At 43.2% G+C, this 24,077-nt stretch overlaps 2 protein-coding genes across 2 annotated transcripts in view; both read left to right on the top strand.

The window, feature by feature from the left end:
• The window catches only part of FAM47E (family with sequence similarity 47 member E), a 49,307-nt gene extending 40,803 nt beyond the window's left edge, over nucleotides 1–8,504 (top strand). Inside the window, exon 7 of the mRNA XM_054253635.2 lies at nucleotides 4,178–8,504. Coding sequence (XP_054109610.2) covers nucleotides 4,178–4,222 — 45 coding nt within the window. The 3' untranslated portion in view covers nucleotides 4,223–8,504. The remainder of the gene's footprint in view (nucleotides 1–4,177) is intronic.
• Nucleotides 8,505–18,992: 10,488 nt separating this feature from the next.
• Nucleotides 18,993–23,049, top strand: STBD1 (starch binding domain 1). Its single transcript, XM_002745691.5, has 2 exons — nucleotides 18,993–19,249; nucleotides 21,133–23,049. The coding sequence occupies exons 1-2, from the start codon at nucleotides 19,030–19,032 to the stop codon at nucleotides 21,978–21,980; spliced, it is 1,068 nt and encodes a 355-aa protein (XP_002745737.1). The 5' UTR covers nucleotides 18,993–19,029; the 3' UTR covers nucleotides 21,981–23,049.
• Nucleotides 23,050–24,077: the final 1,028 nt, after the last annotated feature.

Genomic DNA, 24,077 nt, shown 5'->3' with positions numbered 1-24,077 from the left:
CAGGCTTGCATCCCAGATTGAAGTTGACTTGATTGTGGTGGATACAATTTTTGATGTGCTGCTGGATTTGGTTTGCCAGTATTTTATTGAGGATTTTCGTATTGATGTTCATTAGAGAGATTTGCCTGAAATTTTCTTGTGTCTCTGCCAGGTTTTGGAATCAGGATGATGCTGGCCCCATAAAATGAGTTAGGGAGGAGTCTCTCTTTTTCTATTGTTTGGAATAGTTTCAGAAGGAATGGTACCAGTTTCTGGTGGAATTCAGTTGTGAATCCATCAGATCCTGGGCTTTTTGTGGTTGGTAGCTGTTAATTACTGCCTCAATTTTAGAACTTGTTATTGGTCTACTCAGGGATTTTATTTCTTTTTGGTTTAGCATTGGGAGGATGTATGTGTCCAGGAATTTATTCATTTCTTCTAGATTTTCTAGTTTATTTGTGTAGAGGCGTTTGTAGTGTTCTCTGATGGTAGATTATATTTCTGTGGAATCACTGATGATATCCCCTTTATCATTTTTTATTGTGTCTATTTGATTTTTTCTCTCTTTTCTTCTTTACTAGTCTGGCTAGTGGTCTATTTGTTAATCTTTTTTTTTCTTTTTTTTAAAAACAGCTCCTAGATTCATTGATTTTTTTTGATGGGTTTTTCGTGTCTCTATCTCTTTCAGTTCTGCTCTGATCTTAGTTATTTCTTGTCTTCTACTAGCTTTTGAATTTGTTTGCTTTTGCTTCTCTAGTTCTTTTCATTGTGATGTTAGGGTGTTAATTTTAGATCTTTTCCACTTTCTTATATAGGCATTTAGTGCTATAAGTTTCCCTCTGAACACTGCTTTAAATGTGTCCCAGAGATTCTAGTACATTGTATCTTTGTTCTCATTGTTCTCAAAGAATTTCATTGTTTCTGCCTTAATTTTATTATTTACCCAGTAGTCATTCAGGAGCAGGTTGTTCAGTTTTCATGTAGTTGTGTGGTTTTGAATGAGTTTCTTAATACTCAGTTCTAATTTGATTTCCCTGTGGTCTGAGAGGCTGTTTGTTATGATTTCTGTTCTTTTGCATTTGCTGAGAAGTGTTTTACTTCCAATTATGTGGTCAATTTTAGAATCAGTGCAATATGGTACTGAGAAGAATGTATATTCTGTTGATTTGTGGTAGAGAGTTCTGTAGATAGTTATTAGGTCTGCTTGGTTCAAAGCTGAGTTCACATCCTGAATAGCCTTGTTAATTTTCTGTCTCGTTGATCTAATATTGACAGATAATAGTCAATATTAGACTTTAACACCCTACTGTTATTGTGTGGGAGTTTAAGTCTCATTGTAGGTTTCTAAACTTGTTTTATGAATCTGGGTGCTCCTGCATCAGGTGCATATATATATTTAGAATAATTAGCTCTTCTTGTTGCATTGATCCCTTTACCAGTGTAATGCCCTTTGTTGGTTTAAAGTCTGTTTTATCAGAGATTAGGACTGCAACCCCTGCTTTTTTTTTTCTTTCCATTTGCTTGGTAAATATTCCCCCATCCCTTTGTTTTGAGCCTGTGTGTGTCTTTGCATGTGAGATGGGTCTCCTGAATACAGCACCCGGATGGGTCTTGACTCTTCATTCAACTTGCCAGTCTATGTCTTCTAATTAGATGTATTTAGCTCATTTATATTTAAGGTTAATATTGTTATGTGTGAATTTGATTCAGTCATTATGATGCTAGCTGGTTATTTTGCCCACTATGAGAGCTTTTAGCATGAAACTGCTGTGCAGTTTCTTCATAGCATCAATGGTCTTTGCAATTTGATATGTTTATGCAGTGGCTGGTACTGGTTGTTCCTTTCCATGTTTCGTGCTTCCTTCAGGAGCTCTCATAAAGCAAGCCTGGTGGTGACAAAGTTCCTCAGTGTTTGTTTGTCTTTAAAGGATTTTATTTCTCCTTCACTTATGAAACTTAGTTTGGCTAGATATGAAATTCTAGGTTGAAAATTCTTTTCTATAAGAATTTTAAATATTGGCCCCCACTCTCTTCTTGCTTGGTTGGGTTTCTGCAGAGAGAGAGTCTGCTGTTAGTCTGATGGGCTCCCGTTTGTAGGTAACCTGACCTTTCTCTCTGGCTGCCCTTAACATTTTTTCCCTTGTTTCGGCCTTGGAGAACCTGATGATTATGAGTCTTGGGGTTGCTCTTCTCACGGAGTATCTTAGTCATGTTCTCTGTATTTCCTGAATTTGAATGTTGGCCTGTCTTGCTAGGCTGGGAAGTTCTCCTGGTTAATATCCTGAAATCTGTTTTCCAACTTGGTTTTATTCTCCCTGTCACTTTCAGGGACCCCGTCAGTCGTAGGTTTGGTCTTTTTACATAGTCCCGTGTTTCTTGGAGGCTTTGTTATTTCTTTGCATTCTTTTCCCTCAAATCTCGTCTTCAGACTATTTCATTAAGTTGATCTTCAATCTCTGATATCCTTTCTTCTGCTTGATCAATTTGGCTATTGATACTTATGTATGTTTTACAAAGTTCTCATGCTATGTTTTTCAGCTCCATCAGGTCATTTATATTCTTCCCTAAACTGGTTATTCTAGTTAGCAGTTCCTGTAACCTTTTGTCAAGGTTCTTAGCTGCCTTGCATTGAGTTAGAGCATGTTCCTTTAGCTTGGAGGAGTTTGTTATTATCCACTTTCTGAAGCCTACTTCTGTCAATTCACCAACCTCATTCTCTGTCCAGTTTTGTGCCCTTGTTGGAGAGGAGTTGTGATCATTTGGAGGAGAAGAGGCATTCTGGTGTTTGGAATTTTCAGCATTTTTGTGCTGTTTTTTCCTCATCTTCATGGGTTTATCTACCTTTGATCTTTGAGGCTGATGATCTTTGGATGGGGTTTCCGTGTGTGGGGGTCCATTTTGTTGATGTAGATGTTATTGCTTTCTGTTTGTTAGTTTTTCTTCTAACAGTCAGTCCCTTCTTCTGAAGGTCTGCTGCAGTATGCTAGAAGTCCACTCCAAACCCTATTTGCCTGGGTATCACCAGCGGAGGCTGCAGAACAGCAAAGATTGCTGCCTGCTCCTTCCTCTGGAAGCTTCGTCACAGAGGGGCACTGGCCTGATGCCAGCCAGAGCTACCTTGTATGAGGTGTCTGCCAACCCCTGTTGGGAGGTTTTTCCCAGTCAGGAGGCATGGCTGGAAATTCTCACTGCAAGCACAATAGTCTGAAGTCTGAGGAGGCAGTCTGCCCCTTAGCAGAGCTCAAGTGCTGTGCTGGGAGAACCCTCCTTGTCAGGATTCACTATTCTCTTCAGAGCAGGCAGGCAGGAACATTTAAGTCCACTGAAGCTGCCCCCACAGCCGCCCCTTCTCCCAGATGCCCTATCCCAGGGAGATGGGAGTTTTATTTATAAGCCCTTGACTAGGGCTGCTGCCTTTCTTTCAGAGATGCCCTGCCCAGTGAAGAGGAATCTAGAGAGGATGTCTGGCCACAGTCACTTTGCCTCACTGTGTTTAGTTCTGCCCAGTCCTTAGCATGGTCAGGGGAAAGCCACCTACTCCAGCTTCAATAATGGTGGATGCCCCTCCCCGCACCAAATTCGAGTGTCCCAGATCGACTTCAGACTGCTGTGCTGGCAGTGAGAATTTCCAGCCAGTGGATTTTAGCTGGCTGGTCTCCGTGGGGGTGGTATCCACTGATAAGACCACTTGACTCCCTGGTTTCAGTCCCCTTTCCAGGGGAGTGAATGGTTTCTGTCTCACTGGGGTTCCAGGCACCACTGGGGTATGAAAAAAAACTGCAGCTAGCTTGATATCTGCCTGAATGTAGGGTCCAGCCCTCCAGGGTCCCATGAGTTCCTCTTTGCTGGTGTGGAGATGAGAAACTGTAGAAATAAAAGACACAAGACACCGAGAAAGAGAAAAAAGTTTGGGCCCAGGGGTCCACTGCTACCAAATCACAGAGACCAGCAGTGGCCCCAAGTTCCTGGAAACTCTGACTTTTATTGAGTACAAAGCAGGGGGAGGGCAGGTAGGACGAGATAATGGTGGTCAGTGACAGGGTCTGATAAATCACGTGTCTTGGAGATAGGGGGCCCAAGACTTTGAAGAAGCCGAGGCAAGGAGAAAACCTAAGGTGTCAGCACTTTTTTCATACTTGTCAAGAAATAACAAGGTCACTAAGATTTATGTTACTAATATTAATTCTTATCTTCTAAGGAACAGGGTGCAGAAGCAGAACTTGAAAGTAGACATGGAGCGTGACCACTGAAGCACAGCACCACATAGAGACAATTAAGCCCCTGGACGTCTGTGAGTGTCCCTGACAGCTGTCAGGCTTACCACAAGAGCTTGGGAAAGTGGAGTTTTCTCCTTACTCCCCTGAGGAAGGAGACGTCTCTGCCATCTTGAATGTGTCCTTCCCTAGCTGGCTAAACAGCAGGCGTTTTCACAGTACCTGTCATGATCTCCTCTCAGTAATCTGTATGCTGAACTGACTACTCTGTAAATTTGGTCACTGATAACACAACCTTAGTGGAGAAAGAGACAAGGGAAGAAGAAGAAACTCTTTAAAAAATGGCATATACATGACATGGCAAGAAAGAAAATGCAACAGTATTCATTTCTAAAATAGATGCAACAGTATTCATTTCTACAACCATCAAGAGGTCATAGTTGCTATATATAATTTCCCTACTTCCCATTTCACATTCTTTTCACCTTTGGCCAGTCCCTTAGCTGCTAGGAATTATTGACTCAAGAAAGTGACCTAAACCTTTATTTGTAAAGGGCCTGAGCCTTGGTGGTCCTGAGCAGCCAGGACATTTTTATTAGTAGACATGACAACACTAGGTGGAAATCCAAGGGATCCTTTGATTTCCATGACTCTACTGTAAATCAGTTTTCACTTGTTATTGATGATTCATATAGTTCTCTCTTTTTCTTGTTCCTCAGCGATTGTGAGGAGCCCATACAATGATCAGGTGGCATTCTCAGATTCTAATTCATTGAAACTATTATTTTTTTTTTCTACTGATAGACACCTTGTCTCAAGCTTTTAAATCACCAGCTAAGAAGTAACAATTTTGCAAGTGGTTCTGAAGGAAGTACTCCTCCTGATGCCCTACCCATGTATGCTGGATATGGAGAAACAGCATATGTGGTTGCTGGTGCAGAATAAATACTGCTGTTTGAAAGGTATTGTCTCCAAGTTGAAGCTGTAAATGAGTCTTTACTATACTGTCTATGAGGCCAGACACTTTCAGGTGATGGAGGACACCACAGAAGCAGTCAGCCCAATATGACAGCCCATTGTCTTGTTACTTTTGGTGTAAAATTAGTTTCTTAGTGAGAACCAATGTTGAGTGAAATACCATGGTAACTGTTCAGTAAGTCTATGAATGTTGATGTGGGCAGAAATTTGCTGGGCAGGGTCAGCAAATCCCAATCCAGAATAAGTTAGTATTCCAGTAAAGATAAATTCCTGCCCCTTTTATGATGATGAAAGAAGTCTGGAACATTCTTTGAATCCACTCACTCAGTGACCATTATGACTCCCTTTAGCTTGCCCTCTTACTGTACAGGATGGAAAATTAATGGCTGCATTTCCCATACTCCCTTAAAGTTTCAACTCATTAAAGTGCCCACATGTTTGGAAGTCCAAGGGAGCACCAGGGGGAGAGCTGATCCTCTGCAAGCCAGTCTGGCTTTCAGATGCTGAGCAACAGAGGCTATTAGTGGTGGTCTGGAGAGAAGCCACTTCTTTACCCAGGCACATTGTTTCTGGCTTTGTTCCATTCAAACCTAATTCACATCAGGGACTTAAGTTTAGTTTTATTTCTTGGACAAATAAGTATTCATCAGAAGCAGTGGCCAGATCAGGTTTGATGAGGGAAATCCAAGTTGCTGAACCCCCACATAGCCTCTGTTTCTGCCATGAGGCCTACTTTGCTCACTGGGCAGCACTGGAGTGTCTGCAGAAAGGAGAGTGTTGGCATGCAAGGGCCGGGTCAACCTCTTCTCTTGACTATTGAGCACCTACCTCCTCTCCAGTGGAGGCCTTTGGGTGGCATTCACAAAGAACCTAATATCCTCATACTCTCAATTCATTCTCAGAGATCCCGTAGATACCTCCTCCTCCAAACATCCTTGTCACCAGACTTGCAGTCTTTATCCTTTCATGTGTTGGCTGTTGAGCTAAACTGTCAGCTACTGAGCATTAATTGGTGATATTTGCACCTAACACCATTTCTCCTTTCAGACAAAGTGGTTAGCAGGATGAAATGCTTAAAATTCTGTCTCTGAAAGATTCCCCTTTGTGGATCTTCAGGGTCACCTTCAAATTGGGCTATAATGTTGCTGTCGTCCACTTGTGGCTGGTGCTGTCATTTTGTCATAGGAGTCAGAACACCATGCAATTTATTGTGTCTTCAATTTCTGCTTAAGCCCACTCTTATATAGGAAATTTCCATTTGATCATAAGAAGTGATACAATGTGGTAACTTAATATGTGTACTTTGAAGCCAAAGATCCTGGGTTCTAACCAAGTCCTGCCACTTATTAGCCAAATGGCTATGGTCAGATTGCTTTTACCCTCTCTCTGCTTTAATTTTCTCAGCCAAAATAGGGATGATTATAATAATAGTACTATTTCCCAGAAATGTGGTGAGGATTAAAGGAAATGTTATGAGTAAAGCACTTAGAGCAGAGCTTGGCACATTGTGCACACACACTAAATGTTAGCTGACTTTACAGCGTGGTGGACCAGATAGCCTCCTTATGATGGGCACTAGCCGTGGGATCACGCTGCCGTATTTACCAGTGATAAGGAACAAGCCAACATCTGTTTCTGAAAAGGAGAAACGTTGTATGCCACAGAATCCATGGCTTGGCTGCAAAACCCTGAGAACCTGTTCTTTTATTCTTCTTTCTGGATGTTCCAAAGCTCCATCAGCAGCCCTGTCTGCCACAGGTGTTTCAAGAACATTGGATCCGCTGGATTAGAAGACAGGGCTTCCTGGATCAGCGAGAAAGCCTACTCTTGCTTCAGGCTGCACTCAAAATTGGCAACCTCTCAGATTATTTTTTAAAAATGAGCTGAAATAGCATGTCTAAATCAGGTCTCCAAAATTCAAAGACGAGTGCAAGCAGCACACGATTACAGAATATTTCCAACACCCAGATATAATACATATACATAATCTGAGCAGCATAGAAAATAATGAAAAGTTATCAAGTAACTAGGAAGTGATGACTTTGTAATTATCTTTGCTTTTCACACCATTTATTTAACTGTAAGTATATATAATTTGTTTTAATAATGGTTGTGTTTAGCAGTCAGCTCACCAAAGTTTGGAAAATTTGTCAGTTGACCTTTGTGAGTTGGTACAACCTGTCTGTAGCACGTTACTGACTGTAGAATTCAAGGCAATGAGGACTGTTAGGGGCAAAGAATGAAGAGAATTGGTTTCCCCTACCACCAGTAAGGTCACTCCCACAAAGAATAACATTACAGAGTCTTCATGAAAGATGGAAAAAGATTCATCATGAAGAAGAGTAGCCATCTGATGAGGAAGGCTGCATTAATTCAGGTGTGCCAAGAAGCAGATGGCAAGATGGGAATAGATGTTCATGAGCTTTACTGAGGGAAGAAATGGGAAAAGACAGAGAGCCTTTGGACTATGATGCCTTTCTTATCTCTGTGGAAGGAAAAAGGGAAGGAAGGAGGATGGATATAAGAATAATCTTGGACTGCAGCACAATTCAAATAAAGGTTTTGCCAGCCCAGTGGAAAGTCCTAAAGTTGAAGTTACATAGAGGAGGAGTCTCACATCTTGCCGGAATGGGACTACCTTGGTGCTTCTGGCATGCTCAGTCATTGGCTAGGGATAGCCCATGAGATGGCCTCAGTGTGAGGGTGGAGGATCCAGGGAGGGAGCAGTTTGGTCCACTAGCCAATGATGCTCTCTGCAGCAGATGATCCGAGCAGCATATTTTCATAGGGTTGAGAGTTTTAGGTACTTGGAGCTGACTACATTTTCCCATATGTTCCCATTTCAGGATTCAGGGTCTCACTTTTTCCAATGTTCTGTCTTCACATAAGTTATCCTACAAAGCTGTGAATTCAAATGATATCTTAACTCGGCAAACTAAACAGTCAATTATCTCTCTCTCTCCCAGTTCAACATGATATTTGAGTTCAACATGAAACTCTCCCAGTTTCAAGACATGATATTTCTTTAGCAAATTCCAAAGAGCTTCTGATTTGGGGATTTGTTTTTGTTTTAAAATATGTCCACAAATTATTTGATACTTTTTTTTTTTTTTTTTAAGATGGGGTTTCACCATGTTGGTCAGGCTGGTCTTGAACTCCCGAACTCAGGTGATCCGCCGACCTTGGCCTCCAAAGTGCTTGGATTACAGGTGTAAGCCACTATGCCCGGCCTTATTTGATACTCTTTCAAAATGTGGTGTCTAATTCCCCTTCACTTGAGTGTGGGCTGTAGTTAGTGACTTGCTTCTAATAAAGACAATGTGGGAAAGGCAATGCTGCGTGATTTCTGAGACCCAATCATATATTATTAGGTGAAATTGTGGCTTCCTCCTTGTTCTCACTTGGATCATCTGCTCTGGGAGTGTCTAGCTGCCATGTTGTGAGGATACTAAAGTTGTCTATGGAGAGGCTTACATAGCAAGGAAGAGGCTCACTGCTGGGCACAGTGGCTCACACCTGTAACCCCAGCATTTTGGGGGGCCAAGGTAGGTGGATGACAAGGTCAAGAGATTGACACCATCCTGGCCAACATGGTGAAACCCTGTCTCTACTAAAAATACAAAAATTAGCTGGGTGTGGTGGTGCACACCTGCAGTCCCAGCTATTCAGGAGGCTGAGGCAGGAGAATTACTTGAACCTGGGAGGCGGAGGTTGCAGTGAGCCGTGATCACGCCACTTCATTTCAGCCTGGTGACAGAACAAGACTCTGTCTCAGGAAAAAAAAAAAAAACCTTAGCCACATGGAATGTAGAAAAGGCATCTGATGAGCTGGGTGATCTAACAAAGGAGATTTTCATACAGAATGTTGAAGATAACTGCCTGGTTTCCATTTGCTGCTTACAGCACAAAGCAAGAAGAAATAGATAAGCTAAAGAAGGACAGTTTAATAAAGAGGAACTAGGATTGTATGATTTTGAAAATGTCTAGCCTCTTGAATGGCAGATAATGTTTAAATTAAGGAATGGTTTGGGGCAAAGATTAAATCCTGGACACTGCCAGGAAAACATGGTCTAAAGAAGAATCCGAGGCTGTAAGGATTTAATTGTTAAATCTTTTGTTAAGACCTCAGAAAGATCAAAGGCAGTGACTCAGCATGCTATTCAACTAGACAAAGGCTCCCTAAAATTTGTTTAAGTGTGTTACAGTTTCTCTTGATCAAACAAATAAAGCTTCTAAGAAGCTGAAGATGTTCTTCAGCAGAAGCCCATAGTGGAGAAGGGCTTATCTTGAATTGATTTGTAGATTTGGCTTTTGAAAATGATGTGAACCCAATAAGATTCACAGGAAACCTGTAGAATTTTTCAAAGAATTGAATTAGCATAGAAACTACCAGCTTGGATTAAAAAGGACAAGACAGTATAAAATGAAAAGAGGTCTCTGGATCTCCATAGTTCTACTGGCAGAAAGCAGGCTGAGAGAACTCGGCTACACATATGTGTTTCCATTATAGAACGGATGACTCAGACGACAGAACCAAGAATGCAGAAACAAAGGCCATGGAGAAGAATTCCCAGTTGAACAAAGTTCTAATTGAGGAACTTCTGTAATTTCCTTGGCTGGTTTTCAGAATTGCTGTGGAGCAGTGACTCCTGTATGCATCTATTTTCTCCTATTTTTGGAACAGGATTGCAGATAGTGATTATAATGTGTGTTTTCTACCATTATATGTTGGGTGGTGTTATGGGGGGGTGGGAGGGATGGGAAGATACCTTTCTGTCTTCAGATTGAAAGGAAATGTGTTAGAATAATTGTACTTAGGAAGTACATCTAAGCAGTCTCATCTGTACATGGGCCTGATTTATAGTCTAACATTGTGGATTCCAAGCTGGTGCTGTAAAGGGGTTATAGGAGGATTTTTGTAAAGGTGGGGCTGTGGTAGCAAGTATATTTTGCATATGAAAAGAATGTAAATAATTTGTGGCTAGAGGACAGATTGTGTCTTAAAATATGTTCACAAATTCTGTGATACTCTTTCCTTCAAAAGGTGAAGCTTAATTCTGCTTTTCTTAAGTGTGGGCTGTACTTAGTGGCTTGTTTCTAATAAACAGAATGTGACAGAAGTAGCAATGCGTGATTCCAAAACTAGACCCTAAGAGGCATTGTGTTCCCACTTTGTTTTCCCTGGGATCACATGCTGTGGTACAGATTTTCTTAGCCCAGGAAATATTGACTTTTTGGATAGGATTATTCTTATTATTCTTTGTTGTAAGGGGCTGTTCTGTGCTTTCTAGAACATTTCTTATCATCTGTGGCCTCTACTCACCCAAAATTCCCAGGAGTTGAATTGCTATGTCAAAGGGTACATGTACATGCAGCTACATACATACATGCACTTACATAGTTATTTATTCTGTCTTTTAAGGTTTTGGAGATAGAGTACTAAATTGCCTCCAAAAAGGTTGAATTTTTTTCCCTATTCAAATATCTTTATATTTGAATTTCTTTTTATCATTGGTGAACATTTTTTAAAATGAACATTTAAAAATGACTTTGGTCTATAGCATTTCTTTGTGACTTAGTCCAATTTTCTCCTGGGGCACGAGCAATGGTGTGCTCACAGGACCTGCTTTCTGTGTGGGCAGAACAGTCACTATTACACATTCCGGTGTGAAGAGGTTGGGAAGCCTTGCTTTCACCATTACCCTCCAAGGTAGGTTTGCAGGGATGAAATTCTTCCATTAGAAATGCATTATTTACCCACTTTTTAATGGGATTATTAGTTCTTTTGCTGTTGAGTTGAGTTCCTTGTATATTTTGGATATTAGTCCTTTGTTGGATGAGTAGTTTGCAAATATGTAATGAAATCTTAGTTGGCCATAGAAAAGAATGAAATCCTGTCATTTGTAGCAGCATAGATGAAACTGGAAGACATTATTAAGTGAAATCAGCCAAGCACAGAGACAAATAGTGCATGTTCTCACTCATATTTGGGAGCTAAAAATGTTGACCTCGTGGAGGTGGAGAGCAAAACGATAGTTATTAGAGGCAGGGAAGGGTAGGTAGGGGGTGGGAGAGAAATAAAGAGAGGTTGGTTGGTTAAGAAATACAGTTAGATAGGAGGAATTAATTATAATGTTTGACATCAGCGTAACAAAGTATTATATATTTCAAAATACCTAGAAGAGAGGACTTGAAATGTTCCTAATATGTAGAATGATGGATACTCTAAATATCCTGACTTGATCGTTACACATTCTATGCATGTAACAAATACCACACGCACCCCACAAAGATGTACAAATATGACATATCAATAAAAATACATTCTTAGCTGGGAATGGTGGCTCATGCCTATAATCCCATCACTTTGGGAGGCTGATCAGGAGATCAAGACCATGCTGGCTAACACGGTGAAACCCCGTCTCTACTAAAAATACAAAAAATTAGCCGGGCTGGTGGCATGCATCTGTAGTCCCAGCTCAGGAGACTGAGGCAGGAGAATTGCTTGAACCCAGGAGGCAGAGGTTGCAGTGAGCTGAGATTGTGCCTCTGCACTCCAGTCTGGGCAATAGAGCAAGACTCTGTCTCAGAAAAAATATGCATTCTTTTAGTTTGTCCTCCCTCTAGACTAATTTTAAGTATCAAACAAGTTCACTGGGCTACATGTTGAGGAGTGGGATTGCACAGCGACCGGGTACATGCATACTTAGCTTCACAACATTCTTTTTTTTTTTGAGACAGAGTCTTGCTCTGTCACCAAGCTGGAGTACAGTGGCATGATCTCGGCTTACTGCAACCTCCGCTTCCTGGGTTCAAGCAATTCTCCTGCCTCAGCCTCCCAATTGCTGGGACTACAGGCACGTGCCACCACCTCCAGCTAATTTTTGTATGTTTGGTAGAGATGGGGTTTCACCATGTTGGCCAGGATGGTCTCAATCTTTTGACCTCATGATCCGCCTGCCTTGGCCTCCCAAAATGCTGGGATTACAGGTGTGAGCCATTGAGCCTGGCCCACAGCATTCTTCCAGAGTGTTTGTACCTGTTGACTCTCCCAACAACAGCAGCGCACATCTTCTTTCTAATATTTGCCTCTCTGATGGATGTAAAATGGCATATCATTGTTTTAATTTGCATTTATCTGGTTATCAATGAGTTTAAACATTTTTGTGTCTAATCTTATTCAGCCAAAAATTGCTGTGCCTATTATGTTCCAGTCATTGTTCTGGGCTCTGAGGAAAGAGCATCCCTTGTCCATTTTTACACTGGATCTCGTATCTTTTATTTTGTCAATTTGTAAGAGTTCATTGTGGAGCTAGGTATTAATCTCTTGTCAGTTTTAGACAACACAAATATCTTCCCTCGGTTTGGCTCTATCTGGTAACTGTTTGTGGCATCCTTCATTGACCAGACAGCATTATTTTAATGAAGTCAAAAAAATGTTTGTGGTCGCCTATGTTTGGCAATGTCACATTGCCAGTTTCCTGAATTTTGTTCTATTCGTAGTTTTACCATTTCCATTTAGATCTTTATTTCATCTGGAGTCCATGATTTACGTGGTATAAAGTAGTAATCCAGCCTCACTCTTCTGTAGCTAGTGAGCGAGTTGTCTAACACGGATCACCCTTTTCTAAAGCTTTTATGACTTAGCGTGACCGATGTCAGCCTTGAGTCTATTCTGGAACTAAGATGAGTCAGAGGTTTGCAAACAGTTTCAGTTAGAAAATGTCTCTGTGAAACCTGAAACTGGGCAGCTCCAGTGTGACTGCTTTGCAGAGAGGTTGTACTTGCAGTTAATGTTTTGTGGCTCCCCAGGAGCCAGAGGTCTGACAGCAATGGACAGGTGCTGAGGGTGACAAGTGCATTCCCCTAATGGAGAGAGGGCTTGCAGAGAGTTATTACAGATCAAGAACAAGTCTGAAAGTCACTACAAACATTGAAACATTCCCATAAGGGTTCTCTAGTGTCATATATCCAAATTTGCACACTTACTTCTAAAATCTATGCTTTGAAATTAGAACATAGTTTAAGAATCATCAGACTTCAGTGTAGCTAGGGTTTCAGAGCCTGGGTCCTGGGGGTCAGAAAGCCATGTTCAAATCCCAGCTCGGTCACTCATTAACTGTGTGACCTTGGACAGATTACTTCCCTCCAAGCATTGCATTTTTAGGGATGAGATAATCTTTATAAAGCACTTAGCCAAGTGCTGGCATATTTTAGTTATTCAATAAACAAAAACAAGAAAAAGAAGGCCTATTAGAGGATAGACTTAACATTCCAGGGAATACAAAGATGACCAAACTGTGACCAGCAAGGGATTTATGATCTAAAGTGGGGACAAGACAAACCTCAAAAATACTGATACCATAAGAGAAAACTTGATGTGATCGAAAGGGGCCCATTAGGAATAACAGATCCCAAGAGTTCTAGGCTCTCTGCGCCATCAACTAAAGGACAAAGAGCAAATCTCTTTCTTATTATACCCCATCGTGGAGAGGCAACTGGACTCCAGCGGGGAAGCTCTCCTGCTGGCCAGGTCTTCTTCCAGGGGTCATTGTCTACTTTCTCTGCTTTCCTTAAAACTCCAGCGGATTTCCTTTCTCCCACTCAGCTGATAACCTCACTCCCTACTTCCTTTGTACAGAATGTCTCTTATTTTCATTCTTTTCTTTTTTCATGTTCTTCTCCTCTCTTTGCTTCATCCAAGGCCAATTCTTCCACTGGTATTCCTGACCCATCTCCTTCCTGTGCCTTATGAAAGTCCCATGAAAAAATATTTCCTCTGCTTCTCATGTGTTTAAGCTCAGTCTCCACTGGCTCTTTCCTCCTTCCAGCTGTACTCAGGTTTCTCTTGGTTTACATGAACTACCCTAAGTTCTGGTCTATTCGATTTTTGTTGTTGTTGTTGTTTGTTTGTTTTTGTAGGCGGGGTGTGGGTGGTGATCTCCCACTGTAGCCCAGGTTGGTCTTGAACTCCTGGCCTCAAGAGATCCTTCCACCTCAGCCTCCCAAAGCACTGGGTATCCTGTTCTATTCTTAAGCAACCCTTCAGTTTTGCTCTAACATTTTGGCTCCACATTTCTCGAGAGAGAGAGAACTCAATGCTGAAAGACTTCTCAGGCTTTCACAACATTTATACCTTAGCATTCTGAAACCCAACTCCCACCTTCACAAACACTCCAGAGCTACTGATGACTTCTTATGTGCCAGATGCAACCATTGTCCCTTCAGCTCTCATCCACTTAAGTTCCGCTAAGCAATGCCTTCATTCCCCCTCCCTGCCACCTTCTTTTTTTTTTTCAAGATGGAGTTTTGCTCTTGTTGCCCAGGCTGGAGAGCAGGGCATGCTCTTGGCTCACTACAACCTTCGCTTACCAGGTTCAAGCGATTCTCCTGCCTCAGCCTCCCGAGTAGCTGGGATTACAGGCATGCATCACCATGCCTGGCTAATTTTGTATTTTTAGTAGAGACGGGGTTTTGCCATGTTGGACAGGCTGGTTTCGAACTCTTGACCTCAAGTGATCCACCCTCCTTGGCCTCCCAAAGTGCTGGGATTACAGGCGTGAGCTACCACGCCCAGCCCCCGCCACCTTCTTGAACTGCTTTCCTTATCTGATTTTGGTTCTCCCTCTTCTCTGGCTCTACCTTCCCAGTCTTTAGTCTGTCTGACTTTGCAAACAGAGTTGCTTTTTATTATTTTGTCCTCATCTGTCTAAGCCAGGATTGAGCAATCTTTTCTTGCATAAGTTTAAAGGAGATATATGTATATATATATTTATATATATATTAAAAGATATATATATATATACATATATCTCCTTTAATATATATACATATATAATATATATACATATATATCTCCTTTAATATATATATACATATATAATAAATATATATATACACATATATACATATAAACATACATAAAAATATATTTGAACTCCTGACCTCAATGTAAATATATACATACACATTTAATTGCCACATCTCTATGCAGAATATATAATAATATATAAATATATACATATATGTATATATATTTATATGTACATTATACATATATAAATGTTTTTGTATATATATTAAAGGATATATATGTATATATTAAAGGATATGTGTATATATATTATATGTATTATAATATATATTAAACTTTAAAAATCCATCTGTATCTATTCATACTTATTAAATAGAATAGTATCAATTAGAAAATAGGTTCTACATTACGGCCCATAAAATATTATCTCAAGATAGAATTGCAAAGTAGGTAGTAACATGGAGGCAACTTCCCAATCTTTCTTCTTGCAATTGTGCCAAGGGCTCATCCATCCTTCATTTCTCTTTATAACATTAATCTTTACCATGGATTTAATTGCCACATCTCTATGTAGAATTTCCAATATCTCTGCCTTGATCCTCTTCTTAAACTAAAGAAATCCAGTTCCAGCTTCCTGCTCATGCCTGCAATTCAACACATCCTGGCAGAACTCGTCGCCTCCCTCTTTTGCCCCACAAATGTGCTTTTGCCTTTTTTCTTCCCTGACAACGCTGTGTTCCCAGGCACTCACAGCTTTCCATATGGAGGCAAACATGGCTATTTTGCAGTTGTATGGTGATAAGCATGGGTGTCATCAGTTCGGCAAGAATTTTTTAGAATATGTGGCTATGAACCTTTAATATAAACATATGAGTGTGATTGGAATTTTGTTGTTTTTTTTAAAAAAGCAGCAACACAGAAATCAATGAGCCAACAATTAAGTTTGGAAAAGCCAAAAGGAAGGCCAAATAATGTTCTTTAAAAATGTTGCAGTAGCTTCTTGAGATTCCCAAAGGAAAAAGGAAATAAAAAATAAAAATGTTGCATGATCAATATGATATAATGTAAAAATAATCCTGATGGGTTGGGAAAATAATTTTTGGTATTATTTTAAATAAATGAATAGACATTTCTGACAACAATAAATAAATATTAAGAGCTTTTTGGTGTTGTAAGTGAATAGTGGGGCTCACATCTAAAGGATTTTACAGATTCTCTGGGATTATATCCCTTAGACAGGGGTCCCCAAACTACTCAGAGGCCTGTTAGGAACCAGGCTGCACAGCAGGAGGTGAGTGGTGGGCAAGTGAGCATCATACGGCCTGAGCTCCACCTCCAATCAGATCAGCAGCGGCACTCGATTCTCATAGGAGCACAAACCCTATGTGAACTGCATATCTGAGGGATCTTTTATTTCATTTTATTTATTTTTTATTTTTTTTGAGATGGAGTCTCTCTCTGTCACCAGGCTGAAGTGCAGTGGCACGACCTTGGCTCACTGCAACTTCCTCCTCCTGGGTTCAGGTATTCTCCTGCCTCAACCTCCTGAGCTGGGACTACAGGCTCCACCAGCTAATTTTTTGTATTTTTAGTAGAGACGGGGTTTCACTGTGTTAGCCAGGATGGTCTCTATCTCCTGACCTCGTGATCTGCCTGTCTCAGCCTCCCAAAGTGTTGGAATTACAGGTGTGAGCCACCATGCCCGGCCGGGGTCTTTTACTTTTATCATATTTTTGGAGATGGTCTCCATCTGTCACCCAGGCTGGAGTGCAGTAGCACGATAATGGCTCACTGCAGCCTCCATCTCCCAGGCTTAAGTGATTCTCAGCCTCCTGAGTAGCTGGGACTACAGGTGCAACTGCCACGTCCAGCTAATTTTTGTGTTTTTCCGTAGAGACAGGGTTTTGCTTGCTGTCCAGGCTGGAGGAATCTTATTTTATACAGTGACATTCATTCTCTTAAAAATATAGCTTTATGGTTACTTTTTACTATACATAAAATGAATTTCAAGGAAAGCCCATATCCACATGGGCTAAAAATGCATTTGGAATCTATGTAAGGAAAATGCCATTAATGCTCTAGAGGGAGATTACATGTGGCTTCATTCATTCATTCAACCTGTACTTTTCATCACTCTCTCTGGAAAGGTTACAGGCACTGGGAAGTCAGCGGAGAACAAAGGACAGTAATCCCTGCTGTCATTTACACTCTGAAGAGAGGAAAGAGAAATTAAACCACAGATACACGGATTATAGAGTGTATTAGAAACAATGTCCTAAGTGCTAATGAGAACACTGGAGCAGGGGAAGGATATAGGGAGTAGGATTATAATGAACACTGGGATTGTCAAGGAAGGTCTAGGGGGCGGTGCAGATGACACTGGTACCAAGACCTGAAGGGGATGAGAGAGAGAGGTCTGTAGGAAGGATGACTCCAGGCAAGGAAGCCAGTGTGGCTGGATGTGACAAGATGGAGGTGAGCACACAGTGGTCATGGGGAACAGACCCTGTAGGGTTTTTCCTTGTGATGGAGCAACTGGAGGGTGTTGAGCAGAGACCTGGGGTGTTTTAACAGGCTCAGGCTGACCGCTGGTTTGAAAGCAGTGGGTAGTAGTAGCTGGCTGTGTTTTGCTTTGCAGCAATGGGAAGGATGTGGTCACCACTTCTTGAGATGGGGAAGGTAGGGAGAGGAATAAGTTTAGGGAGGAAGGTGGGGAGTCCAGGTCTGTATAAGTCGGGTTTGAGATGTCTATTAGACACCCACAAGGCGATGCCTAGTTGGCAGTCTTTGCCCTCACTTCTCCTCTACCCCCTCCCTTATGATTGCCAAAGTTGTAGTTGTGACCTTCATCAAGGCAGCTTTGGCCCTCCAGTAACCTCACTGGCACAGCATTGCACCGGGTTAAGGGCTACTGTCCTTTCGGAGCAAGGGGCACATTTGATAATTTGTCCTATCAGAGACAGCAATCTAATAATTATTCCAAGGCGGGCTGGCTGTTGAATGTCGGAGTCCAAGAAAAGAGGTGTGAGCTGCAGACATAGACGTGGGGATCATCAGCTTGAAGCTGTTGTGCAAAGTCATCAGATCCGCAGAGGAACGGATTTACAAAGAAATGTATATAACAGCGCACGGGGTTGTTGTCTTGTGAGGATTAAATACATACATAAAACATATGGAATACAGACAGTGCTTAATAAAGAGCTGCTGTTTTTATTAACAAACTTATCTGTAGGCACTCGTCCATGGACAACATCCAGGTCAGACAGTCGGGCGCGCATTTCGCACCATCCATACACGCCCAAGGAGGATGAGACTGGATGTGGTTGGGCTGACTGGCATCTTTAGATAGACGGTCCTCTGTCCAGTCCTTTCATTTTGCAGGCGGGAAGGCAGAGGCTTGGGGAGGCTAAGCGCGGCGAGCTGGTGGCGGAGTGGAGCTTCCACTAGGGCTCCCAGTTTCCCCTCACCTTGCCCCGGTCCTCCCGGCCACCCACCCCATCCGAACGCGCCACCTCTTCAGCCCGCGCCCAGGCCCGCGCGTCACCGACGTCCGCGGCCTCTCCCACCTCTAAGTTCCAGGAAGCTCTCGGCCTTTAGCTGGCCGCGCTGCTGCTAAGCTTTCCTGGGGTGGAGGCGCCGAGGTGCCCGGCCCGGGGCGAGGCCTTGAGGGCAGCGGGCGGGAGAAGGAAGTGCGGTGGGGCAGGTCTTGGCTGCGCGCAGTGCGCACTTGGGTTCTTCACGCGGGACACACGTGGAACGCCGCCCCCTGCGACCCCGGCCGCTAGCAACTGGCAGGGCGGAGAACAGAAGATGGAAGAGCGTTCCAGTCTCCGCCCGGAGGGAGCCCGGGTCTGCAGCCTGGGGGCGGGGAGCGGGGCGGGGCCGGGAAAGTTGAGTACCGGTCGCGCTGGGCCGGGCTCCGCCGGAGCGCCCGCCGCAGGAACCGTAAAAGGCTGGAGCGGGCGGGGTAGGTGTGGCTCTGCTTGCGTGACCTGAGCCCCAGCCCCAGTCCTCGTCGTCTCCCGCGGCCGCGGCCTCTCAGCCATGGGCGCCGTCTGGTCCGCTCTGCTGGTCGGAGGGGGTCTGGCCGGAGCGCTTTTCGTTTGGCTGCTGCGGGGCGGCTCTGGGGACACTGGGAAGGACGGGGACGCTGAGCAGGAGAAGGACGCCCCTCTTGGGGGAGCTGCGGCTCCGGGAGGTGATCAGAGTGGCAGCAGCGGACTGAGCCCTGGACCTTCCAGGCAGGAGCTGGTCACCAAATCAGGTATTCTTCACTCCTGTGACTCCAGGGCACATCTGCCATAGCTTTGAGGTTCATCGAGGAAGGAAGGAAAGAGGCAAATCTACCTAGAGCTTTCCTAGGGGCCCATTCCTGCGGAGGGCTCCCCTAAGGGGTCTGGGCCATCCCCACGCCCCTCGGTTTCCCAGGCTAGTTGGTAGCGCAGGCAGGTTTTTTGGTTGGTCCTCCAAGGGCCGCGCCCTGCCGAGTCTCTCAGCGCCCGCGCCTGCGGACTTGGTTCTGCCCCTCCGGCGGGGATAAGCTCCGCCACTTGGCGGCGCTTGGTGCAGTGCGGGCGGCTGCCGTGGCGGCGCCCCTTCCCGGCCTTTGGAAAAGAGGGCTTAGATTTGGGGGGGATCCTACAAGCCTCTTCAAACTCTGCCCAAGCCGGGACATTTTCTCAGTCCTGATCCGGGTAGTCTCACATCCTCCCATCGCACAACCCATGGAAGAGCTGGATTTGGGAACACCCGAGCTGCGGGCGCCTCGTGCTGTCTGGACGCTTCTTCAGGAAGGCAAAGTTCAGGTTGGACTCTGGCCATGAAGGCCATGGCTGAGGCCCTGGGGCTGTGCTTGGTGACCGGTTTCAGCACTGTCGGCAGTTCCCCCCACCCCCCTCCCACTGCCCCAGAACAGGGCCAGGTGGCCATCCCTGGGAAGGGACTACTTAAATAGGAGTCCCAGCTCTGATGAGTAGAACCGGTATCTAGGTTTAAATTTCTGTATTTTAGGGACCGTTTGCTAAGCAGAGAGCGAACACTGGCAGAAAAACCTTACCTTCCAGTGCCCTCCCGTGGCAAGCGGCCCTTGCCTGGACAGAAGCTTAATGGTGAAAATGACATCTGTGAACTTTATTTTTAGCCCAGTGGTGTTCATGTGCAGCTATATGAAAATCTGCCCGTGTGCCCTTAGTATGATTGGTCGGGGATGCCTAGACAGTTCACTTATCTTTTTGTTTTTCCTGAAGGCCAATCTCATGCTTTAGGTTGAAAAGTTGGGAATCCATAGTAATATTTGTTCACTCTCACTTCCAACTCCACCATTAAAACGAGATAAACAAGACTATTGTCCCCATGCCCTCCCCCCCGCCCCACCCCATAAAACCACAGCTGTGCTAATTGTATGTACGATTTGGAGATTTCAGTCTTGTTTGGACTACCAATGGGGTGGTCAAGAAGGAAACCACATTTTTAGAGGACTTGGATTTTGTATTTTTAAGAACATTTTTTTAAAAAGTGCTTACAGTGGGAGGGGGTACAAAACACTGTTTTGCTGAGGAGGTTCCGAATGAATATGGGATTGGCAAGGAGAAACCAGCCCCTTCCCCCACTCCACTCCTGCATCCCAGGCATGCACTACTGTCCTTCGTATCTCCCCACAGTGACAGCTCCTGCTGATCTGCCCACAGATCTGTGAGAGCCAATCCCTGCCCTGCACGCCTCCCCTGAGAGTATAAGTGTACTCTTCCGGTTTGTAAGGTGGCCACGCAGCCTTTTGCCCCACAGCCTGGACATTCTTTGATGATAGGAGCCAAGCAACTTAACTTGGCTGCATGCCAGTATGGCCTGGACTGTGGACACCAGGGGCCATGACAGGGTTACACGTCTGCCTCTAGAGCTTACCATTTCATTTACACTTGTGCTGGCACACTGATTCTCCTGGATGTGCCTTTTATTGTCAGATATACATGTGTATTCTTAGAGCACAGTGTTGGTTAATGAAGCTGTACTTGATTTTAATAGAGGAGGACTTTGTGAATTGCAGATTGACTAGTAGTGAACCTTTCAGTAACCAAATTATTTTCTCAACCTAACTTTTTTCTTACACGAACTACCTGACTCTATTACATTTTTCCTTTTATTTCTTAGAGCATCTTCAAGAAAGCAATGGACATTTGATTTCTAAGACCAAAGACCTTGGTAGCTTGCAGGCAGCAGCATGCAGATTGCAGAATCCTTCCAGGGAAGTCTGTGACAATTCAAGAGAACATGTTCCTTCTGGACAGTTTCCAGACACAGATGCTCCAGCTACTTCTGAGACTGGTAACTCTAGGAGTCACTCTGAAGTTTCAAGAAATGAAAGCCTTGAATCTCCTATGAGAGAATGGGGATTCCAAAAAGGACGAGAGACATCTGCTAAAGCAGCTACATGTTTTGCAGAGAAGTTGCCTTCTAGCAACCTGCTCACGAACAGAGCTAAAGAAGAAATGAGCCTCTCTCATTTGAACAGTCAGGACCGGGTTGACCACGAGGAGTGGGAAATGGTGTCTAGGCACTCGTCTTGGGGGGATGTTGGCAGTCTTGAGGCTCCAGTGTTAAGCCCAAAACAGGGAATGGACAATGGAAGAAGCACTCTGGTGGAAGCAAGAGGTTGGCAATTGCATGGGAAAACAGAAAAGGTAGCAGTGATGCCTGCGGGGTCTCAGCAAGTTAGTGTCAGGTTCCAGGTCCATTATATCACAAGCACTGATGTGCAATTCATTGCAATAACTGGAGACCATGAGTGTCTTGGGAGATGGAACACATACATCCCACTCTCCTATAGCAAGGATGGGTTCTGGTCTCATTCCATTTTCCTGCCTGCAGATACAGTGGTGGAATGGAAGTTTGTGTTGGTAGAGAATGGGGGAGTTACTCGCTGGGAAGAATGCAGCAATAGATTCCTAGAGACTGGCCATGAGGATAAGGTGGTTCACGCATGGTGGGGGATTCACTGATTCAGTTTGCAAACTATTGGAGAAGCTGTAGAAGAATGTGGAAGAGGCTGAGGTTGCGGAGCACACTGAATAAAATGAAGACAGTGTGACTCCAAATTCAACTTGTTTCAAATTTGCTAGTGGCTTTTGTCTAATGTGCAGAAATATATGTGTGTATATATACATATATATACACAGAAAATGCTTCCAGTGGATGTGGACTTTTTTCCCCTGTGGCACTGATTGAGGACTTGTGCTGATCCATTATTACTTTAGGGTGTGAACCTCTTGGGGAGTGACTTGGCTAAGCTTCAGGTGTGAACTGTGATCATGGAGCAAAGAAATTAACCAGCTGCCCAGGGTTCAAGCTTGAGCCTTCAGGTGATCCTTAGAATATGGTAGCAAAATAAGCCTCACTTAAACATAGCTGATTTCCTATTGGTACAGCTTGAGAAACACTTTTTACTACATACAAATTTTATGCTTAAAAATAGTTAACGATACAAAACTGTGATTAGAAAATATCTGGTCTGGATGTCATTAGTAAAGATCCAAGATAATGCTCTAAAACTATCCAATGTTTTGTTTGATTTTCATCTGCCAGGTGTGGTTATGTGCTCTGAGGATAGCAAGTAAGTCTTTGTCTTAATGATCTAAGGCTGATATAGAAACAAGGGGCCTAATGAGAACCAGTCATCATGGAAGTCAGTTGCAGGAGCAGCCCATAAGGAAAGGGAACATGAGTGGGGTTGGGGGTACTGAGTGAGGTGGCTTCAATGACACCTCTTAGAGGACTGTGAGGTACAGGCACAGCCCAACTGTAGGGAGGGATGCACCCATCATTTACCCATGGGAGGACCATGTCTCTCCCACTGCTCTCCCCCTCCCCCACTGCATCTGGACAGATCTGTCCTATAGCAGTCATTTCCATCACCCTCTTCCCTCTCCTTTCATACCAGTCACTATCTTGGGTAGCAAATTTATACACAACAGTGGTACAGAAGTACATCTTTGCTCAGAGAATACAGCAAATATTTAAACTTTAAGTTATTATAACTGAACAAATAATAAAACCTGAATTTTAATATCATTCAATGTCTGATATATTTGTGTAAAGTTTAGTGTCATAATAGCATAGATGTAAAATAAAATGCAAATATTTTCCTCCACTAATAACAGACACACATACAGAAAAGCAAACATTACAATATTTATTTTAAAAGTTCCCCTTTGACTGGAGGGAAATTCAGCATGCCTGTCCTTGAAAATAAATTTTTACATGTTAGCTCTTAATAAGTATAACATCTATTGGCAAAATAATGTTTAGTCCTGTTAATCAGATGGTCTTTGTGGAAAATAATGAACCCAACCAAAAATAGCATTAGAAAATGCTTAAAAGAACTATGTGGCAGTTTTTGGCTCACAGCACTTTTATGTTAAATCCATATGTACTGGTTATAGACTTCATAATGAATTTTTTTTTTTTTTTTTTTTTTTTGAGACAGAGTTTAGCTCTTGTTTCCCAGGTTGGAGTGCAATGGCGCGATCTCGGCTCACCGCAACCTCCACCTCCTGGGCTCAGGCAATTCTCCTGCCTCAGCCTCCTGAGTAGCTGGGATTACAGGCACGCGCCACTGTGCACAGCTAATTTTTTGTATTTTTAGTAGATTTGGGGTTTCACCATGTTGACCAGGATGGTCTGATCTCTTGACCTCGTGATCCACCCGCTTGGGCCTCCCAAAGTGCTGGGATTACAGGCGTGAGCCACCGTGCCAGGCCTGAATTTTATATTATACTAATAAGCTCTGCAGAAGGCATTCACCATTACTGCACAGAATGCCCAAACATTACCATGAAAAAAAATCAAAGGTAAAACAATTGAAGCAAAAGTCTCTCTAGGGTTCTACTACTGGCGATTTTATCATTATCTGGTAAAATTAAAATTAATCTTTCAGTAAAGCCAACTGATTTAAGAGATAAATATTACACTTTATATTTTAAAAATTTACTTAAAATTGCACATGCTTACAGTGTTAACACTGTCCTTGAGAGCAGAAACGTGACGATCTTCTGGTGAGAGGATGTATGCCCTACTCCATTTATTGTCTGCATAGGTCA

The sequence above is a fragment of the Callithrix jacchus genome, chromosome 3 (assembly GCF_049354715.1).
Source record: "Callithrix jacchus isolate 240 chromosome 3, calJac240_pri, whole genome shotgun sequence".
NCBI classification, from domain to species: Eukaryota; Metazoa; Chordata; class Mammalia; order Primates; family Cebidae; genus Callithrix; species Callithrix jacchus.
The sequence above is the reverse complement of the archived record's forward strand: the minus strand, read 5'-3'. Positions and strand labels throughout refer to the sequence as shown.